This window comes from Grammomys surdaster, unplaced genomic scaffold (genome assembly GCF_004785775.1).
Source record: "Grammomys surdaster isolate TR1022 unplaced genomic scaffold, NIH_TR_1.0 125951, whole genome shotgun sequence".
Classification (NCBI taxonomy): Eukaryota; Metazoa; Chordata; class Mammalia; order Rodentia; family Muridae; genus Grammomys; species Grammomys surdaster.
The window spans coordinates 4,364,442-4,385,346 of NW_021620772.1; the positions used below are offsets into that span (position 1 = coordinate 4,364,442).

The 20,905-nt window shown below is 38.2% G+C and overlaps 1 protein-coding gene across 2 annotated transcripts in view; it reads right to left on the minus strand.

The window, feature by feature from the left end:
* The window catches only part of Bnc2 (basonuclin 2), a 334,323-nt gene that overhangs the window by 95,866 nt on the left and 217,552 nt on the right, over window positions 1-20,905 (minus strand). For both annotated transcript variants that reach the window (XM_028753637.1, XM_028753638.1), the window contains one exon: window positions 16,933-17,168. In XM_028753637.1, the coding sequence (XP_028609470.1) occupies window positions 16,933-17,168 (236 nt within the window). The remainder of the gene's footprint in view (window positions 1-16,932; window positions 17,169-20,905) is intronic.

Sequence of the window (20,905 nt, forward strand, 5' to 3'; positions counted from 1 at the left end):
CCAACCCTGCACTCATACTCATGCACAAACACCTAAAACCCTCCTGTTAGCTCTGTTAGCTGCATGGCATTTTTCAGTTTAATGCTATTTCATTATTTTCAGTTGTTAGCCTATATTAACAATTTTTAAAATAATTGTTTTTCTTTTGTAACAATGTATGCACTAATTTATGTGAGATATATATATATATATATATATATATATATATATATATATTTAACACAACCTCACAACCTCTTAAAACTATCTAGATAGTTTATCCTTGCTACTGGAGTTGCATTTGGGAATATTAACTACAAAATCTATTAAGTAAGGCATCAAAATAAACAGCTTTTAATGGCATATAATAGCCAAAAATTAGAGAAACAAAAGCCACATTTAAAAGCCAAGCAGAGTGATACATGCCTGTAATCCTAGCACTGTAAATGCAGATGTGAGACGATTCTGAGTTTAAGGCTGGTCTGAACGATACCATCAGACCCCACCATAAAAAGTAAATAAATAAGAATCAGTCTAAAAATGTAAAACTATGAAGTATTCTTTTGCCCTTTCCATAACAGATTCTGAATTTAATTCCTATCCAAGGCCTTATATTAATAAATACCAAAATTTATAGGGCCAGGTGGTATTTAATAATTTGAAGTGAAAATGGAATGTCTAAGGAGACATAAAGCCTCAATCTAGAGTAGGCCCTGACCACAGCCCCTTGTCCCTTTTCTACCACTAATGAGAAATGGCTTGTCACATGACCTACCAGGGCTGGCTCATTCCAGCCATGACAAATATCTACGGTATGTTCAAGAATTCAATAAGCTGAGCGTCCAGAGGCATCACTAAATTTTACTTAGTAAAAAAAAAATAATTTAAAAACCAGGGTAAAAAATACATAAGACTTTTTTAATTACTTAAACTGTGTTACAATTATCTGTGCTTCTGAGGTTACTGACTTCTGTTTAAATCTAGTTTATAGGTAAACACTTGTATAGACACTCAATTGGTGTGTCAACCCTGTAGCCTCAGCATTTAGAAGGTGTGAGGAGGATCACAAGTTTGAGGCCATCCTTGGTTACACAGTGAGGCAACCTTCACACTAAGTGAGGCTTTCTTTCCAACTCCACAGTCTCAGAGTGAAGGGCTGGATCAACTGAACATTGTCACAATAATCAGCAATTAACTTGCAAACCAGGTTCCTTCTTGTTTAGAAGACTCCAAGACAGCATTTAACCAATGTCATATAATCAGAACAGGTTTCTTCTGACAACTGACAGTTGTCTCACTTCAGATCTCAAGGCTTCACTTGAAAATGCATACTCATTTGAGTTTTACAATCCCATCTGTCCCCATTTGAGACTAGAAAGAGAATTTTGCTATGGCAGATTAAAAATAACTATATATTCTATTTTGGATCACTTACCTTTATAAAGTCTTGTAAAATATAAAATGGAGTGTGATTTCTAGATATGAAAAACACTAGATATGACAAATGAAATACCTGGTCTGTGTCTTGTACAGAAACACCCTGCAAAGCCTTTGGAAATAAACACTAAGATTAAGTCTCAGACACAGAGGGATTTTGTTTTTTATTTCTGTATATGCCTGGATTGTTCTGTTTATAACCAATTAGTAAATCCTAACCATCTAAAATCGTTGTTTAAAAAAGGTTACACATTGATCTATTGTAAAAAGAAGGAAAACTAAGCATGAAAGGGTGAAAGAGTTCTGAACCCAAGCCAGCTGGGGGGAAGGCAGCTCACAGGGTATCAATATAAACAAAATGTAGAGATAAATTACTTATGGTTAAACATACAGCACAGTTGTCAGAAATGACAATCAAAATGAATGGTCATGCTCTTGTATCTGCATCTGATTATATGTACGTATATATGTGTACTGTGTGTATGTGAGCATGTGTGTGTACAAATTACATACTATATAATATGTAACATTATATAAGATGCTATTTCCACATTTTCATTCTTTCAATTTCTAGTTATAAACTTAAACACTATATGTTTAACATTGCTATTTGTAAATCATGTATAAGGAGAAATACACGAAACTAACTAGGTAGTCACTTAGAAATCTTATGAATGTCGACCAGCAGAAAAAAGACAGGGTGAATGTTACAGAGCCAAACATGTACGTTTTATAGGGCTTCTGATAGCAGATGGCAAATTTTTATGGAAATTAATTTTATTAATGAGAAACAGTCTAAAAATTAACTTTTAAGACAAACGTTCTTATTACTAGCAATATAGGTGGTTTCAATGTAACTATAAAAAAATGTCAGACTTCTAAAACATGTCTCTTAAACATTCAAGTCTGCCTAGCACAGGCAGACTTTGTGACCAACAAATGAATCAATAACTGTGTAAGTGCTTCCAAACAAAGTCCAATGAACTAAATGTTATTATTTAAGGCAGAACGTTTACTCAGTGCAAATGCGTGTTACTGGGGGACCCTCATTTGGGTGCTCCCTGTGCATCTTCTCTGCCATTACCAGGTTTCCTTGATCTAAATTCCTGAAACTGACCACGGGAGGGAGAATTGATTAGCAGCAATGCAGGAATGAAACACTTAGCTGCGACCACTGCATCTGATTTCTGTCTATGCTTACAGCATCCCATTACTGTTAAGCATAAAGAGCCAAGAGGAGGGCATTCCCAAGTATTTGCCAACATGTTTCTTCCCTTTCTGAATTTTGTTCCCTTTATGCTTTCTTGCTTAGGACTCCATATTATCAAACAAAATTTGATTTTGTCATTTGCTAAATACAGCAGTTTACATAGCCTATCATTTATTTAAATGATAAAGTATATGTTTTCCCTTCAGAAGCAAATAGGCAGTAAACTGTTTTTGCTTAGTGTCTTTATTTCCTTTTGTAGGTAAGGTCAGATACTTAAAAAGTGTACTCCCTTTATTATCAATCGAATTTCCTATTCACACACTAGGACAGTAACATTTACATATTTCCATTAAAAACTTGCACAGGGTTTCTTCTGAAAACACAAATAATTTGCAGATGTTTAACCATCTACTACAAGGCAACTGTCAAAGAAAGCCATTAAAGTGTTACATACTCTAGCTCAGCAGACTTGGAAAGCAAAATGATTTTGTTTTTCAACTGTGGTCAAAACTGACATACTTCCAAATTCTAAAAACGAAAAATAACCTCAGAACCATAGGTTGTCTCTCAGTTCTGAGAGATAAAAATAGGAACTTCAAACTTTGGGATCTTTTGTTCATATATTTAAATTACCTAAGTGTTACTAGAAGGTGAAACAAAATATTTATTGCTATTTGATCCCCATTTTTAAGGCTGATGTCAAAAAGTAAATACTAGTATGTGGTGGCATATGTCCACAGTCCCAACACTGGAGAAGCCGGAAGATTATGAGTTGGAGGCTAGCCTGGGCTAGAAAGCAGGTTTTAAAAGAGAGGGATAGGTACTATATAAAGACATGAATTCTAAGTAAAAGTATTCTTGAAGATTCTTTCTTGTTTGACTGTTTCCAGAATAATGCTGGGTCCTTTTATGAAGTTTGCACAGATGAAATTTACTGGAATCATAATTAGGCTACAGCCTTTCAGGCTGTCTCGATTCCCAAGTGCACAGCCTTGAACCCAGGAATCTGACTGTGAGCAACTTGAATTTCTTTCATCAACAGTACTCTTGCTACTACTCCTAATGTCAGCACTATTTCGGCTTCAAACAAGGCGACAACTTCCAAACAAGACATCTTGGCACAGGTTATTTCCTTGTACGTATAATTATCAATGAGCTCCCAAGGCTTTCGGACGACCACGTACTACAGTATTAGCCCCACATAGTTCATGTCCTCCCACCCCCACGTCTGTATCCTAAGACTCACCTTCCCAACTCTCACTCTTGTGTTTGCGACCTGACTTGTATTGGTGACAGTGATGAGAAGAAAACAGACACTTCAAAAGGCTTGCACACTTCAGTTTTCCCTCTCCTGCTGCTCTTCAGAACCCTAGAGCTATGCATATTTGAACTATGGCTAAACCAAATACCTCAATTGCCCTAACCAACAACTATTAGCAACTTAACACCCAAATACGTAAGTTTGGCTGCCCTAGACCAACCAGCCCTAGTCAACATCCACTCACTGTAGATGGCCAACTTACTCTGACTAAGCCAGTACACTCTGGATACTTTGCATGGAACTATACATGACTAGCACATTCCTTTGAAAGTATAGACCTTCACTGAAGCAAAACTCTACCATGATGACCTAAGGCTGCTGCTCTGCTGCCGGCCACATTTCTAACCTTTCCTTAAAGCTTTCAAAAGGCCGTTCTGTACAGTTTATAGTTTCCTTCATGACATCTAACATTGTTACAAAAGAAAAAAAATGTGATAAAATTCAATAAACAGCTATCAATAACCCCCATGTGCACTTTGTTGCTGTGGAGTTCTGCAAATCCCTGTCTACTAAACAGAGGTAATTACTTCTTAGTATAACATGTTTACTAAAACATGTAAATGTAGAAAGCATGTGTAAATACATAGTGTTATTAATATATTAGCCGCTACCAAATTTACTAATTTCTATCGCACTCTTAAGCCATATAAAATCAAAAACCATGTTACACTTCACAGAATTCTTTTCTAAATAGGAAATATTCCTTAAATACATTTAGAGGTTTCAGGTTTGTTCTTATTCCTTAGATTTTCAAATACTTTAGACGAGGAAAGATCTTCATACTACTCATATATTTATTCCACAGGAAAATATGTTTTAGTTTGATGAACACCATTCTACACCACATATTTGAATTATAGTGCTACCTATTAGACACATTCTACAAAGGTGCGAAGTTATCCAATCTCCCTAAAACTCACTCAAGACACTAAAAACATATGACCCTCGCAAACCTTCCTCACTAGTGAGGTAAGTGAAGGTGAGAGTAAAAACAGGTATAACAAGAATGAAAGAATGCTGGAGAGAACTAACATATGTTGTCACCATGTAACACTGGCACTGAAATTCTGCCATTTTGACTTTCTAGATTCATGTGAATTCATAAAGAAATACAACCCAGCAATCGTAACAAAAACCCAAATACGACTAAAACAATGGCAACTAAACTTATGACAAGACATTTGACAATGGTATAGGGATGTCTTAAACATTTGTGAAATTTAAATTATCCGACACTGGGAGACCATAACTCGTCCTCAGAATGCTGTTTGGACTTTCAAAAAGACATCTTCTGGTGAATAAATCATAACTGTACACCCCACTCTATAGTATTCTTTGACAAAACATCTCCCTTTTAAGAGGTGTTCCCTCCAGTGCGCCCCTTTCAGGGCCCAGATACTCTTCTATATAGAAATACAGTACTAAAGCTTCTTCCACCTGGTGCACTCATGAAGTCTGTCTGTACATCTTTGATAATTTTGATTCTATAGGCATCAAAGTTATCCCAAAATGTGAACCTGAGAAAGGGCAAATTCTATATTAACTGGATCCAGCTGTAAGGTAGAACAGAGAGAAGGAGGCGGGCAAGGCAGATGGTGCTATTTAAAGTGTCTTCTCACAGTCCCTCAAATGTGAGAATACCTCCCTTAGGAACCTCCTACTGGCACAAGACTGTCATTTTCCTAATGCACATACAACTTCCTCCCAAAACAAGGTTCAGATGAACTAAAATTCCACACACTGAGCAAAGGAAACTAGCAAACAGAATGCAGACTACTTCCAAAGTTTATGTTTTTATTGAATGTACACTTTAATTTAATGTAAAACATATACAATTGATTCAATTACTCCCCATGTAGCACTGGCAAAGGCAGTTCCACCGAGATCACCTTTTCTAAGTGAGTGAGTTCACACAGGTTTCTACCCATGGTCCTCCCTGAGCTCAAATGGGTCACCTTTGAATTCTCACCAAAAGGGAACTTTACAATAAAGGTAGATTAACTTGACAAATCACTTATAAGTTAAATAGTAGACAGGAAATAAACCCTCGCTGCTAACTTCTGTAATTTAATAAACGGGTGTCCATTTCCATAACAGACAGCAAAATCTAATTAAATCAAAAGAAAATAAATATCAGAATTCAAAAAAATAGGGACGGGATAGAAAGCTACTTTTGTTTGGCCAAGGGATCTGAGGAAGGCTTAATTGGGGGGGGGAGGGCTGGTTTTGGTGTGTGTTTGTTTGTTTGTTTTTAGTACTATCCTCTCAAGCAAGTTAGAAATATGTCCAAAGAAACCATTTACTTATACCTGGCTAATGTCCTAGCTATAGATCTGGCTTATATATTCATTACAAAACGCAGTTACTGATTGTTCTTATCCTTTGTTTGGTGGAAGTCACCCTCTACCACTGAGAGCTAAAACAAGAACAAGTTGCCTGATTACCACCTGTAGACAGTAACCACTTAAGTAAGACTCTGTTAAATAAACCCATTCTCTTCAGTCTTACAAAGAAGGAAAAGTAAAAAAGAAAAGCAAAAGACAAAAACAAAAAACGAAATGAAACAAAACAAAACAAAACCCCTGTAATTTTAAAAGTGGGGGGGAACAAATTTTAAAAATTATACTCTAAATAAAAAGCATATTAAATTCTATATTTTAAGTTACCAATAGCATCAGATCATTAATTTAATTTCTACTTTGCCCCTAACTTTTCTGGATTTACTTCCCATGTTTTAACAATGTTTACATTTTCTTTATTAACATTTAATAACAGAGTAAAAAAAATACTTTATTTCTCTCACTTGTCTGCCATGTAACTATTTTTATTGAATTTTACAATTCCAAGCTATAACCCAGACTACTGTGTGACTCATAGAAGAGGTGGAATAAAGCAAGCTCTTGCCTATAAATATTTTTGCTTCAAAAAACTTTAGAAATTTGCATATAGAAAATTAATGAACACAGAAACAATTCTGTGTATGTACAGAAAATAAGACCATTATTTAAATGTTAGATGCTTTAAGTATTTTGTTAATTGCTTTAGTCTCATAAGCTTGACATGCTAGTGTTTTCTCCTATCATATATAAACATGCAGCTTATATGAGCATATAGGTCTGTGCATCTAAAACAGGTAAACTGAGAGGCATCTGCTCTGCTACCACCAAAATTACCTAAAACTTCCATTTACAGTAACCGTTTCTCAAGGCCTTAAAACAGCTTCCAGTAACAATTTCTTTCAGCCTTACTTTAGAGGATTATCCAAAGGTTGCAGGCATAGCTGATTACCCCCCCCAAAAAAATGCAAAGGGGGATAATGGCTTTGCTTAATTAAAATGTAAAACTTCAGCATCTGAAACTCTGTTCTATGATTTACAGGAAGGCTTCAGTGAGTCACTCTCTTGACAAGAGCATTCAGACTGTAGAGAAGGCTACAAAAGCGTTAATGACATTTACCCCCTAATAAGAGCTGTTCACACTTCATGGTTTTTCCTTGTTATTGCTCAGGACAGACACTAGCACCTCATTGAAAGATCAGTACTGCAAGGGAAAAAGGCCCCCTGAGACACTGAAGACCCGAGGAAAAGCACTAAATCAGGTGATGTTACAGAGGTGACATGCCTGATTCTCAAGGGCTCTTATGCACCCTTTGGCCACGGATTTGCAGCAGTTAATACACTGCCAATGAAAATCCTCCCCCACTCCCAGCAGACAGGGCGTCCTCTTTCTATGGCTGAGGAAGTGAAGGCTAGGCAGGAAAGAAATACACTTCCTTCAGGTACCCTAGGCCCAACAACATCCACATGTCCTGAACTGCTTTCGGTTAATCTCCATCGATGTGCACCTGAATGAATAACACGCTGACCTTTTCACCTAAGAAACCACAATTTGAATCCAGCAGAGAGTCACCCTAGATCAATGGACGGAGATACTCATATTTTAAAGTAATAAAGCACCTCAAGAAAGGAAAGGGAGGGAAATTTATTTTTTGTAAAACCATTGTGTTGGCCACAGATTCAACTGGCCTCCCTGACTCTGCTATTATAAATTGGAACCCCAATTCAGAATTGAAAAGCTCCCAGCACTGGCCTTTCAGGTCTCAAAATCTGGCAGCTGTCCATGGCTACTGCAAGATAGACATTCCCTCACCTGTCAGTGCGTGGGACAGCAATCCCACTGCTGAGAGAGTGATGGCTGACTCAATGGAACAGACTCACCATGAACTCAAATTCTGGCAGAGACGACAGCACAGAGACAAGGAGCTCTTAATTACTCTCTCAAGAGGACTCTGAACATATCTTATTGTTCACTTAAAACTTCTGACTGGGGCTGGATATTTAAAAACAAGCAAATAAATGAGTCAGTTTAAGGTGCTTCTCTGACTTGCCAATTTCGTGTCTTATCAACAAACTATGAATAAACAGATCTAATATGAACCGGCACTCTGGAAACAAAGACTATTCTGTTATTTACATGCCAATTTCTCTAAAGTCTGGGTTACTATGTTCAGGAGCCAATACTGTTAGTAGTCTATGTCCCACTCTCAGGACACAGAAATGCTTATTGTTGACAGAGGCTTCCTTTAGAGCTGTACTGGCAAAACAAAAAAAACAAAACAAAACAAAAACAAAAAAAACCAAAAAACAAAACAAAAAAACCCAAAACAGGACATACTACAGTTTGAATTACTGCATTTTCTTAACACTAATTTTTAACACAAAACAAAGAAAATCCACAGTAGAGGAAGCATATTAAAATAAAAATAGAAAATACAAAACCACATTACTCATACTAACTAGAAAGCTGCCGCTGACACTGTTATTATGGCTTTGTTAGAGGAAAGTTAGAAGAATAAAGAAAAACAGAAAGAAGCTCTGGCTCTTGGAGTCAAAAGCATGTTGTTCTGGGGTCTCTACGTAAGAATAACACAGGAAACAGATGGTGAATTCTGGATGGAAAATGCCCCCTGAGCAGTAGCCATTCTCTCATGGGTTCTCGGCTGTCTATACTGGTGTCACACAAGATGAGCCTTGCTGTAATGTATACTCATCACTGTGTCACCCATCCTCCAAGACCCCTAGCTTAAGTCTCCATTTTGCAAAGGAAGAAAAAGTTCTGGAGGGTGGGTGGACAAGAATAAACACACCACTCCATTGCCACCAACACTTCCTAGGTGGTAACAGAACCACAGTGGTAAGGTAATCATTTACAAAGTCCCAGAGTATAAAAAACAAATGCTGGATTGGTGAACCATAGGAATCACATCCCTTAGAAAGAGGCAATTGTGGGTGAGGGAAGAAAAGCAAGCAAGCAGGAAGGTTAGGTAGTGATATAGAAGCATCAGACAAATCAAAATCCATGCCCACAGACCCCACACTCAGAGCTGGCAGCCAAGTGAAACCAACTCCCCCATAAACTCATTCATTTCTCTCTCAAATAAAGCATTCTTCCCATATGCGAAAAAGCTTGCCCCATCCTTTCTATGGAGTAACAGTATACTTCTTTTTCCTAAGAAGTGCGTATTTCAACAGGTCTTCACAGACTAATTCTATTTGGCATGGGTCACTCTAACTCTATTAGTAAACGTACTGGCACGCACTGTTTTCTAACGACTGCCAGCATTACATGTGCCAACATCATACATGAATCAAACAAATGTATCGTTACTTACGTTTGTCTCACCTGCACGGACTTAGTAAAAGCTTCCAGAAGCCTCTGCACGTCCTTATCTCATTTCTCCCTCTCCTGGCCCTTCGAAATTTCACGTATCAGTGTTTGAGATGTGAGGCAAAGTAAAATATAGTAAAGCCTAGCCATACAAACAACTTCGAGCTTCACTGTGAGTCACAAAATGAGGAAAATATCAGAAAAGAATAGTGTGGATCGAATAAAATGTATGGCAAAGTAGAACCAGGACATGTGTGCTGTTCTAGAAACCCAAGGGGTGGAGACAGGGACTAAAGACTGATCTGCCTATGGAAGTACATTTGCTGAGCTTCACTATGAATTTATAATGCTGCGTCTGTTTATTCTAAAAATTCTTCTAAGTAGGTGCCACCAAGAAAATGAGATTTGTGGACATGTCATTTTGGCAAAGTTAGAAAACTAATTGGGGGTTGGCTTGAGGTTTAACCCCAAAGTTCAGGAGCTGTCTGTTTTAAATTCAATGAAGAATGTATAAGAGTGATACTCCAGAGACAACAGTTTAATCAATGCCATCTAAAAGAAACACTGGCTGCTCTGGCAGTGGTGCACATCTGTAATCCCAGCACTTGGGAGGCAGAGGCTGGCAGATCAGAGTTGAGGGCCAGCTTGGTCTACAGGATCTCAAACAACAACAACAACAACAACAACAGCAGCAAGAACAAAATATGTCTTCAAGTAAACCTGAGTTGGTTTTTATCAAATGCAACTTGTCAAGGACAAGTGGACTCACTTCTGCTTCTCCTTGTGAATTCAGAAGCCTCTTGCTATGTTCTACACACACAGGCCCTATTCCTGACCATTGCATTCTACGTCAGAATCTGGTGAACTATTTGGTGAGCTATTTGGCTCTATGATCCAAGGGTAAGAGGAAGAGCATTTTCGTTTCAGCTCTGAGTACAAAACTCCAAGCTGCATCATTATGTCTAAGGACTTTGTTTCCATTACTGTTTGAATAGTCAGAGCTTTGCCAGGGGATTCAAAATCTCAGTATTGAACTTCCAGCTCCAAGTCTGCCTAAGGCCTTTAGCCAGGGTAACATTAAAACGAGGGAGAATAGTTTCCCAAACTATATCTTTAATAGGGAGGCTAAGAGGATTGCCAGGATAATGTTTGTAGATGGCTCAGGCACTCTGAAGAAAACAAATGATTTAAACATGGGACACTGCCCCCAAATCATCTGTCTTGTGAATGTCCTTGCTAGAAACAGAGGGTTCTTGCTCACTTATGCTGTACCCCTCTTCTCTGAGAAAGACTCACACATTGGTGGCAGGAAACAAAGATAACTTTCTCATGAACCATGGTGATCATCCTAACTTTACCTGGGATCGAATTATTCCTCCTGTAAAGTCATTTGCACATTCTCTTAGTGTTCATCAAATAACTTCCTTCCCATCATTTGATCAAGGCTGCCTTGTTCACTGTCTCATAGGATTTCGGAAATTCCTGTGCTGATGGACTCTATCTACATAGCAATTAACTGATTAAAAGTTTACTTAAATGAACTACATACATATAGGTACTTTGTTCTTTATGCTTCTGGAATTCCCTAAACGTTTTTGAGGCTAGTTAATACCCATTTTAAAATCTGCCTATTTTATTTTCTAGAGCTGGGGACTGATCTTAATGTCTTGTACATGCTAGGCAAGTGCTAGGCAAGTATTCTATCGCTGAGCTATACCCTCACCTACAACCTTTATTTCATACAAAAGTCTACTCTAATGATTTCTAACAAGTTTCACTTACTCTGCACCAGGGACTCAAAAAGCTACTAGAAAAGCTGATAAAGTAGAAAGATAAGAAAGTGGTAAAAGCAGTGTCCTACAAGAATAAACTGTTTCTTTTAAAAGGCACACATGTGAACACACATAATGTAATAATTATTAATAAAGTGTGCCATGAGTTACTTAAGGTGTGTTATAATTAAATACAATTTCATTTTATTATAGTACTTATAGATGAATAAACTGATATTGACATGTTATATCTCTCTGAGGTAACAGCTGTCAAAGGTGACACTAAGGTTTACAGCAAGCTTGGAGTCCAGTGTCTGTCGCAATTCTCTTCTGCTCTCATTTATATTCAAATACGTTCAAATGTCTAAGTGTGTTTGTGTGTGTGGTCATGTGCATGTGATTTGTTTACCACCGAGAAGTTGTTATCTTTGTGTCTAGATGGCAGGAAAGACATTCTGCTCTAAGGGACATAGTGAAATACAGAATTCCAGAGTTTGATAGTTGCTGGGGATGCACACCTTTAACCCCAGCAATTGGAAGGTAGAGGCAGGCAGATCTCTGAATCTGCAGACAGTCTGGTCTACAGAGGAAGTTCTAGGATAGCCAGGAGTATATAGGCAAACCCTGTCTCCGCCCCCTCCCAAAAAAGGAATTCCATAATTTAAGGCTATTTTATGAACTAATATGAGAAGGCAGGCAATAGGCTATAATCATTGATCATCGTCTTTCACCATTATATTAGCAGTTATTGTTGGCTAGATTTAGTAGCCTGGTATGTACACCATCTTATTTCACAACAAAGCGGTGAGGTACTAGTATCATGTTGTTTTACAGATGAGAGACTCATGTTAAATAAAGGCCTAATTTCATACTCCTGATAAGATATTAAGCCAGGAATCCAACCCATGAATCTGCCTTCCCACACAGAATACTGGGAAATGGCCTGCATGTGTGCTGACAGGGGAACAAGATATACAGCTGTTATCTTCAGGAAGCTTGCTATAAACTATTGTGCCAATCTGAAGTTCCTGTGATCACAGAAAAGCCATAGAACCCATACAGACTTCAATGCATCAAGTGTTAATTTATTGAAAGTAACTACAAGGGGGATAGATGGGGATTCAGAAACAAACATGTGAATTTACTTCTCATGGGGTAATATAAATGTGTTTGTTTAATATTGACATATCCTACCACACAAATACCAGAAAATGTTTATTTTGCATAGGCCTTTGGCTAGGCAGTCTGGAAGTCTTCACTTCTTAGGACTGACCTGCAAAAGCACAGTAGCATCTGCTGTTGTCAGTCCCTACAAAGTCAGAAGAAACGCTAAGGATCCTCTGACCAACTGAAATTACTAGATATTGCATGAGCTCTGTAGTAAAATATTGAACTGTCCTAAGTTTAAGAATATTTCCTTGTAACTAAAATGTATTGTATGAATTTATAGTACTTATAGCAATTGTAGGAGAGATATTTAACAACTGACTGAATTTAAACTATGGTACAAGTTTGAAGGGAACAGTAGTGAAATAAAAATAACACCAGAAAAGGAAGGGCTCCATTGTTTCAGCTAGTACTGGTGAAAAATTGAATTTCATCTTATTACTGTATAGGAAATTACCCATGCAGGCAGAAGGGTAGGGATTTGCAGGCAGTGAAACCATTCCTAAGTGGACCCTATGCTAAGAAAGAGGTAAGTGTGTTCCAGAACTGAATTCTTTGGTTGAACTTGACAAAAAAGTTAGGCATTAGCAAGGGCTGGGGAAAGCTACTACACATGTTCTCAAGTTTACTTCCTAATTCCTCAGAGGTTTTATTATGTTAATATGTATCATGAAGAGCTCAGGGAGGGATCCAGCCTGTGGTCCCTTCTGCATAGAAAGCTAGACTTCTCAGACTGATGAAGTAGTCGTCTGAGAAAAGCTAGAACCATGTGGCTCAGGTGACTTGCAATGTGCATCACTGAGCCTCTGCTCACTGGCTGCTGACACTGCTAATTATTCAGAAATACTGAACTGGTTCTTAGAATTCTGGAAGGACTCACAAGTGGGGAGTTTTCCAAAGACAGGATGAAACATGCATCCAGGCAACTTAGCTACATGTTTGGACTAAAGAGAGGCTATGTGAAATTTTTATTTTTAAATGACTAAATTCAACAGTGATAAGTCAGAGACAGAAAGGAAATGAGGTAAGGACAAGAGTGCAGGCCACTGTTTTTACTAATTGTGAATAAATGTGTCTGTAGAAAATGACCTGGATTAATAATAATTATTATTCGCCGATTGCAGAAAATATAGGCTTCTTTGAATTTATATTTTAGCGTTTAAGTGAATCCTACTTTTCCAGAATGTGATCCAGCTCTCCTTTCTGAATGAAGACTTCAGCGGCTACACAGGATATCACTGGGAGTTTCACCTCTAGGAAATGGCCCACCTTCTTATGTGGTTGTGGTCCAATCTATGCTATTCATTTTACACTCAACTGGCTGGCTTATAGACGCCACCTAAGTGAAAGGCTCTTTAACAGATACCCCAAGCTCTGTGTGGCTTTCCTGTTATGTCCCCTTTTCTCTGAACGTTATTTACAAGTGATAGCTTTCACTGAATTCTGGATGACCTGCTCTTTCCCTTCAACCATACATTCCCAGTTTTAAAAAAACAGATGACATATTCTTTCCCACTTTCAAAACTCTCGCTAAAGGTAGAAGTATCTAGGTTTGGGCCCAGAGAGTTTTAGATTAATATCCTGGCTTGACCAGTTCAACTTACCGTACATCTTTATTTGCCCGGTAACACAATCTATAGCCAACTGCTAACCAAGTCAATATGCGGTAAGACTAACAGCCACCCTAACTTGCCTTGATAATTACTCTCCTTTAACTGACATAATATTCAATATACTGTTGTTGAGAGCAATAATGCTGAAATTGATGCCTTGAGGGCTACAAGACAATTGAGTTTTAGCCAGATAAAATGACTTGGGCACTAATGGCGCATTACAGGGCTCCCCAGTTCTCAGATGAACATTTTATAGTCTACCTGTACAAAAAAAGTTACATATAATTATATTCAAAGTCATTTGTGCGTACCTTATCATTACCACACGTAATTCTAGTACTGCCCAGTAATCAAGAACCACCTTTAGAAGAATGGGGATGCTTTTATAGCCCAAATCCTTTCGTCTTTTACAAAATGAGTATTTTCTCAGAAAGTATTCTTTCATGTATTTGTGCCCTGCAACCTTTTGCTTCCATTATAACCCTAGAACTGTTTTACACAGAACATATGATAAATGTTAAACGACAGAAGGTGCCATTTAAAGAGAATCAATATTACATCAATTCTATCAATAAAAGAAGAAAGAAACTAAGCTGAGAGTTCCTCTAATATGCAAAATCTATAATTTTTTCTGAAAATATCAATTTCAGACTCTTAAGAAATGAAACATTAAAAATTGAGACTTGCCAACATTTATATTAATAAAAATTAATTATAATTATATTTAAATGGCAATATATGTAGTATTTTTATGTAGCATTTCCTTTCCTAATAAGAAGATTTCTATATATTGGTTTGAAGCTTTTTGCTGTCTTCTACTATGACACTTCTCTTGCAATGTATCTCATAAAGAATGAAATCTATAATATATTTGAAAAAAATATATTTTCTATCCTGTAGAGACATAATAAAATTTTGGAAAAATTAATACCTAAATCATTATTTTTACAAAATCTATTGTGAAATCAGAACAGTAGAAAACAGCAGTGCTATACGGTTGTCTATTAATTGACATCAAAATGTGCCAGGAATTACTACAGAGTTGTTATGATGGCAAACCAGTATAGCCATGCACATATCTACTTCTCTGACTAGAAAGACACTACATATTTTACCATTGAGGTAAAAAAATTCGTCATGGTGTTGAGATACAGTATTGACGGCAGCAGCAAGTATCACAGTGGAGCCAGGGAAGATGTTATTTGATAGGTTTTGAATAAAGGAAAACAGCTAACTAACGACTCTAGGGAGACATGTGTAAAAGGTTTTTTGTTTGTTTGCTTTGTTTTTTTTTTCTTGTAGGGCAAAATATGTTAACAATCATGTGGCAAGTGCTCCAGAGAGACCTGGTTCAAGGGTCTCAGAGCCAGTGCAAGCAGTGATGGTGAACGTGCTCTTATGTTTTCTTTGTCCTAGTTCACTCTGGATCACACATCCCTTCATAGTCCCTGGCTCTTATGACTCATCCACCCGCTTATCTTGCTGAAATAGTCTTACGAGGGGCACATGAGAGACTATGTAACATACTTCCTAAAAACTGTAATGTTCTGAGTAAGAACGCCTCCTACAGGCTCTTACATTTAACACCTGGTATCTAGTTGGTGGTGCCATTTAGGGAAGGTTAGAAAGTGTGGCCCTGCTGGAGAAAGTATGTCACTGGATGTAGGTATCAAGAGTTTAAAGACTCTTGCTGTTTCTGGTTGTGTTCTCTCTCTGTTTCGTGTTTGTGGTTAAGATGTGACCATTCAGCTTCCTGCTCCTTCTGCCATTCACGCTACCTGCTGCTTCTGCCTTTTAAAATGTTCACCTTCTGGAATTGTAAGCCAATATAAAGCCTTCTGCAGGCTGCGTTGGTCATGGGGTTTTCCCACAGCAACAAAATAGGAAGTACTACGAACTAAAAATGATCTATATAATTATTTTTACCCTCATTTCATATTCTGAGGGACAAAGCTTCCGTGTTTCTCAAGATGAGGCTCTTACTAAACTAAGAATTCATCCTATTATGGGAGAGAAAGGCCATTTCAGTTCTTTTTAAATTTTTATTCACTATGCTACTGCTGTTCTGTCGCTGTTGATGTGTAGACGATCCAAAGAATGGCATGAAATTTGTATGTTCTCATCCCAAATTAAAACATAGACTGGAGCATCTCCACTCAGTAGAATTTCTGTATAATATGTTTATTCGGCAGTTGAGGACTTATATTTTACAGGGGATAACTCAGATCATAAATATCAGTTATATTTAAGGTACTCTATAGGGCTGGCATAGCCATAAACATTTTTCTTTCCACGAAGTTAGTTCTGGAAATATCTCCATAGGAGCCTTCAAAAAAGACTTAAGAGTCTACCTTTCCCAATTGACATTTTCTTCAATATAAGTTAGTCTTGCATCATCCAGATTTTGGATCCCAGGGTTTCTCAACATGTTGATCTCAACAGTAACCTCTCAAGGGTTACAGGAAGGAAGATAAAAAAAAAATCAGAGGCAAAATGACTTACGGCATAGCACCAAAATATAAGAAAGAGTTGAATTCAAAGGTACACATAAAGCAACACTGGTCAACAGGCTACTTTCCCTTTCAACTACATGCTCACAGGCCTGACAGTAGCCTACAGACAGAACTCTCCCTGTTCCTACTCTCTGACCTGAGGAGAGTACATCTCTCTGGCTGTGTGAGAGAAAGAAGCAAACCAGATGTAGCCATAGTTCTCACTGAACCCACCAAGAGTTGGCCCGGATGCAGTTCTCAAATCCTTTCCTACCTGAAGGATGTATCCTCGGACATAGTCCCGCAGGGTCCAGCCCAGGCCATGTAGTATGTGTAGCACTTCCTCTTGCTTCAGGACACTGAAGAGTCGGTCTAGCAGTATCTTTAGCCGCACAGGCACTGCCTGTGTCCCGTAGAGCATCAGGCTGCTGATGTCAAACACTACATTGGACTGCACAATCTCCACTTGAGTCGGGTGGTACAGATGCTGTGTGCTGAGTTTATCCAAGGCTGTGGTCATCCCACCGATGTCCCAGGGATGGGGTGGGATAAACAGACAGAAAGGACAAAAAAAATTAGAAACATTATTGGACATTATCCTGGCTCCATTCTGACAGATAACTGTTGATCATAGATATTTAAGCAAGTGTCCTCACCTCCTGTTTTGGCATCCTTATGATTTGGTATTTATAAATCACAGACAATGTCAGATAAAACATTTGACTTTTAGAAAGAATGTCACTTAGGATTTTTGTTCTAAATGATTATAGCTTTTTCTTAAAACATGACTAATTCATTTTCTAATTGAACTGTAGCTCAAGTTGTCAGAGTGCCTTCTATTCTTCTACACAAACACAGAAACCCAAATTCACACTGTAAAAAGAGGCTTTACATTACTTACCACTTGTTCAAGTAAGAGTCACTCTGTAAACAAGGTACGCTGGCACATACCTATAATATCAGTATAGGTGGAGGGATGTGTCCTAGGCCAGCATGGACTATGTCGAGAGACTCCTTTAAGACAGAAAAAGACTCAACTCTGTTAACACACTTAGACTTCCTAACTGGTTTAGAGAGGAGGAAGACCGTCTTTTTAAGTTATAGGGTAAAAGGCCTCATTCAAACCTGGCGAGGTGAAGACTGTGTACTTGTAACCTTAATGCTCAGGAGGAGAATTCAAGCCCAGCCTGGGCTACACAGAAAAGTTATCAACAAAAACAACCACAATCGCAACCACAACAAAACCTTACTCTGAAAAAATGAGGAAAGTTGACAATTGTGTGGAGGGCTAAAAATTACATCTCAAATTATCTAAGAAAGATTTTTCTGAAACTGTAGTTCTCCACAGTTCTCTCCTATTTGCCTATGGGATCGTTTTGTCTTCACTAGCTTGATGGCTGGAAGTTACTTACTTACTTCTGTCAAGAGTTCTTCCAAGGGTGTCAGATGAAAATAAAAACAAACGACTACAACTGGGAGTTACTGTGATTTTAGCTAATGGAATTATCTTGTGGAGAAAGCTGACCATGGCCATTTTTTAGAATAAATACTTTTCACATTTCAGTAACTGTCTTCTCCTCACCTCTACAAAATTCATCTCTCCTCTAACGTTAAAAGCCTTAAGATAAGATCGTAAGGTTTATTTCCCATCCATATCTGAATTACTGGGAACCCTACTCCAGAGAACACAAAGTGTGTGGCCACAGCTTCTCTACTGGAGATGATAAAAGTCTCAGTCACAGGGCTCAGGAGATTGAGCAAAATTCAAGAGATGGCTCCTGAAAGGCACCCAGAACTACTCAAAAGGACATAAAAGGTGTTACAATTAACTGTCAGAATTATATACATATGCCCTAGAGAGTAAAAATGCAAACCCTGTAAGCCAGAGAGATAGTCATCTAGCCTCCTGAGTCAGGCAAATAGATTCAGACAATGTTGTGCCTTAAGTCATAGCTACATCTGAGAATTCCCAAGGTTCCTGCAGATTCTAAGCTACTGAACAGCCTGTATCAAATGCTTTCTCCCTAACAATTTACCCCACAGCAGTATTGCCAACCGCCCAAATGAAAGCTGAACAACCCCAATTCAAACATACCAACACTTCTGCATAATAATGGGGAGATTAAAAAGAACTTGCACACGGAGGTTTTTTTTTTTTTAAGTATTTCTAATGTATTTTTTAGGGCTCCTCCTCCACTCTCATTTCTTCCTGACTTGAAGCCACCAGAGAGTTCATGTACTCTTGATAAATTGCTTTCTTACATCCACAGTGTAAAGGCCCTTATCATTTACCCGCTGGCTTCATTCAACACATTTACTCCCAGGAATACTTTGTCAAAGAGTTCGGGTTTCCCCATACTTCATTTCTTGCAGCTGATTTGTCTGATCTATCCTATTCTGGTGGTTAAGTCAACTTTGAATAAATAGCTTTAAAAATTAATTTAACGTTTGGGAAAGATAAGGGTTTCACAAGCTTGCAGATTGAAGTCGGCTCTCACTCCATAGGGCATTTAGGCTGCAGGAGGCAAGAGAGCGGTGTTACTATCTTGTTCTTCAAGCTCAGCTTGACGATGCAGCCTTGTGATGAGCAGCTGATCTACTTGGAGCCCCTCGTTAGACATGGGGAAAGGGAAAATCTGCTCCTCCTCCACTTCCCTTCATCAAATCCCCACCAAACAAGCCTGTTTGCACTCTGACCACAACAAATGAGGAGCTGAAAGGATCACAGAGAAAGAATATGACACCAAATCCTGGATTTTATGCATGGGGTTTGGCGCTCTGCATCTTTGCAAAGTGAATGCAGACTTATGTTCAGATGTGCTCGGTAGCTGATGGCAAAGTGTTATCCCATCTTCTGAGGCATTAAGAAGCTATGAGGCTGGTAGCTCCAAAGAGAAAAAGACTGAATGAGAAAAGGGTGGGAGGGGGCAGGAATTTTCAGATAACTGTAAAAGCATGAGTAAAATATGTAAGACAAAATATTTCCCTTTATATACCTTTTGTAATCAGACAGGAGATATAAGAATATTTTATTTTATTTTATTTTTTTACATTTAATTTTTTTGTAAGTATGCACATCTACCATGGTGCTCATGTGGCGGTCAGAATATGGCTAATAGCAGTTCTCTTCTACCACAAGAGCCCCTGGAGAGTGGACTAAGTTCATCATCAGGACTGGAGGCAAGCATGTTTACCTACTTAACTAACTCAATAGTTTATGATCATTCTATATAAATGCATCATATATAAAGACGTAGGAATAGTGTGACAAAGCAACATGTACAACAGGGTTCAACAACTTATTCTACAAGGACCTGATATTTAGTAACTAGTTTTTAAGTTGCAACTTTTCTTTAACAATTAGTCACTTATACACTTGAGAATGTAAGTAAGGCTGGTGTGTGTGAGTGTGTGTGTGTGCGTGTGTCCCAGTAAAACTTTATTTACACAGATAGGCATAGGGCTAGCTTCAGACCCTAGTGCAGATGATATTTGGCTAGTAAGTCAGTAGTAGTAACAACACAGCCCAAGTAATCCACAAAGTAAAGGCTCTCAAGACTCTTAGAGATTTAGACAGAGATGTGGAAAGTAAACAGTGTGGCTTGCAGCTAGCTATCAGCCATGATTTCAGCCTGAACACAGCATCAAAGATAATCACTCTGTGTTAAGGCTCTATACTCTACCAAGGAAGTCTATTTTACAGTTCCAGTTTGTAGGGAGTCACCAAGGAGTTTACTCAGAGACAGCATTTAAGTAGCTCTAGCTGCCTTGGCACCTTCCATGTTAGACCAAGCTGGACTCTAGCTCTGAGATCTGCCTGGCTCTGCCTCCTGAGTTCTGGTACAAAAGTTGTATGCAACCACATGCAGCTAAGTTAACAAATTTTGATAACATTTAGAGAGATAAAAATTAAGAAGTTGGTCTTTTAGGTGATATAATATGTGTGACCCAGAGCTAGGCTCTGCTGAATTCCAAGATCTCCCAGACTGGGGAGGATTCAGGCCTAACTCCTGGATTGTTAAGAGGCATGAGTGAGGTCATTGAGGACAAGCCAGTGTGTCCTACTCCCTGTCTGCAACCATGGGAGAATGATGGACTGTAAGATCAGATTCCAGATCTTAGTTACAACTAGTGGTAATTCTCTTTTTCTCTGAACTTGTAGGTTGCAAAAGTTCTAATGAATGGAAATCATATGAGCTGAATGACCTGGACAATATCATACTACATAAAAGACCACATGCTGGTAT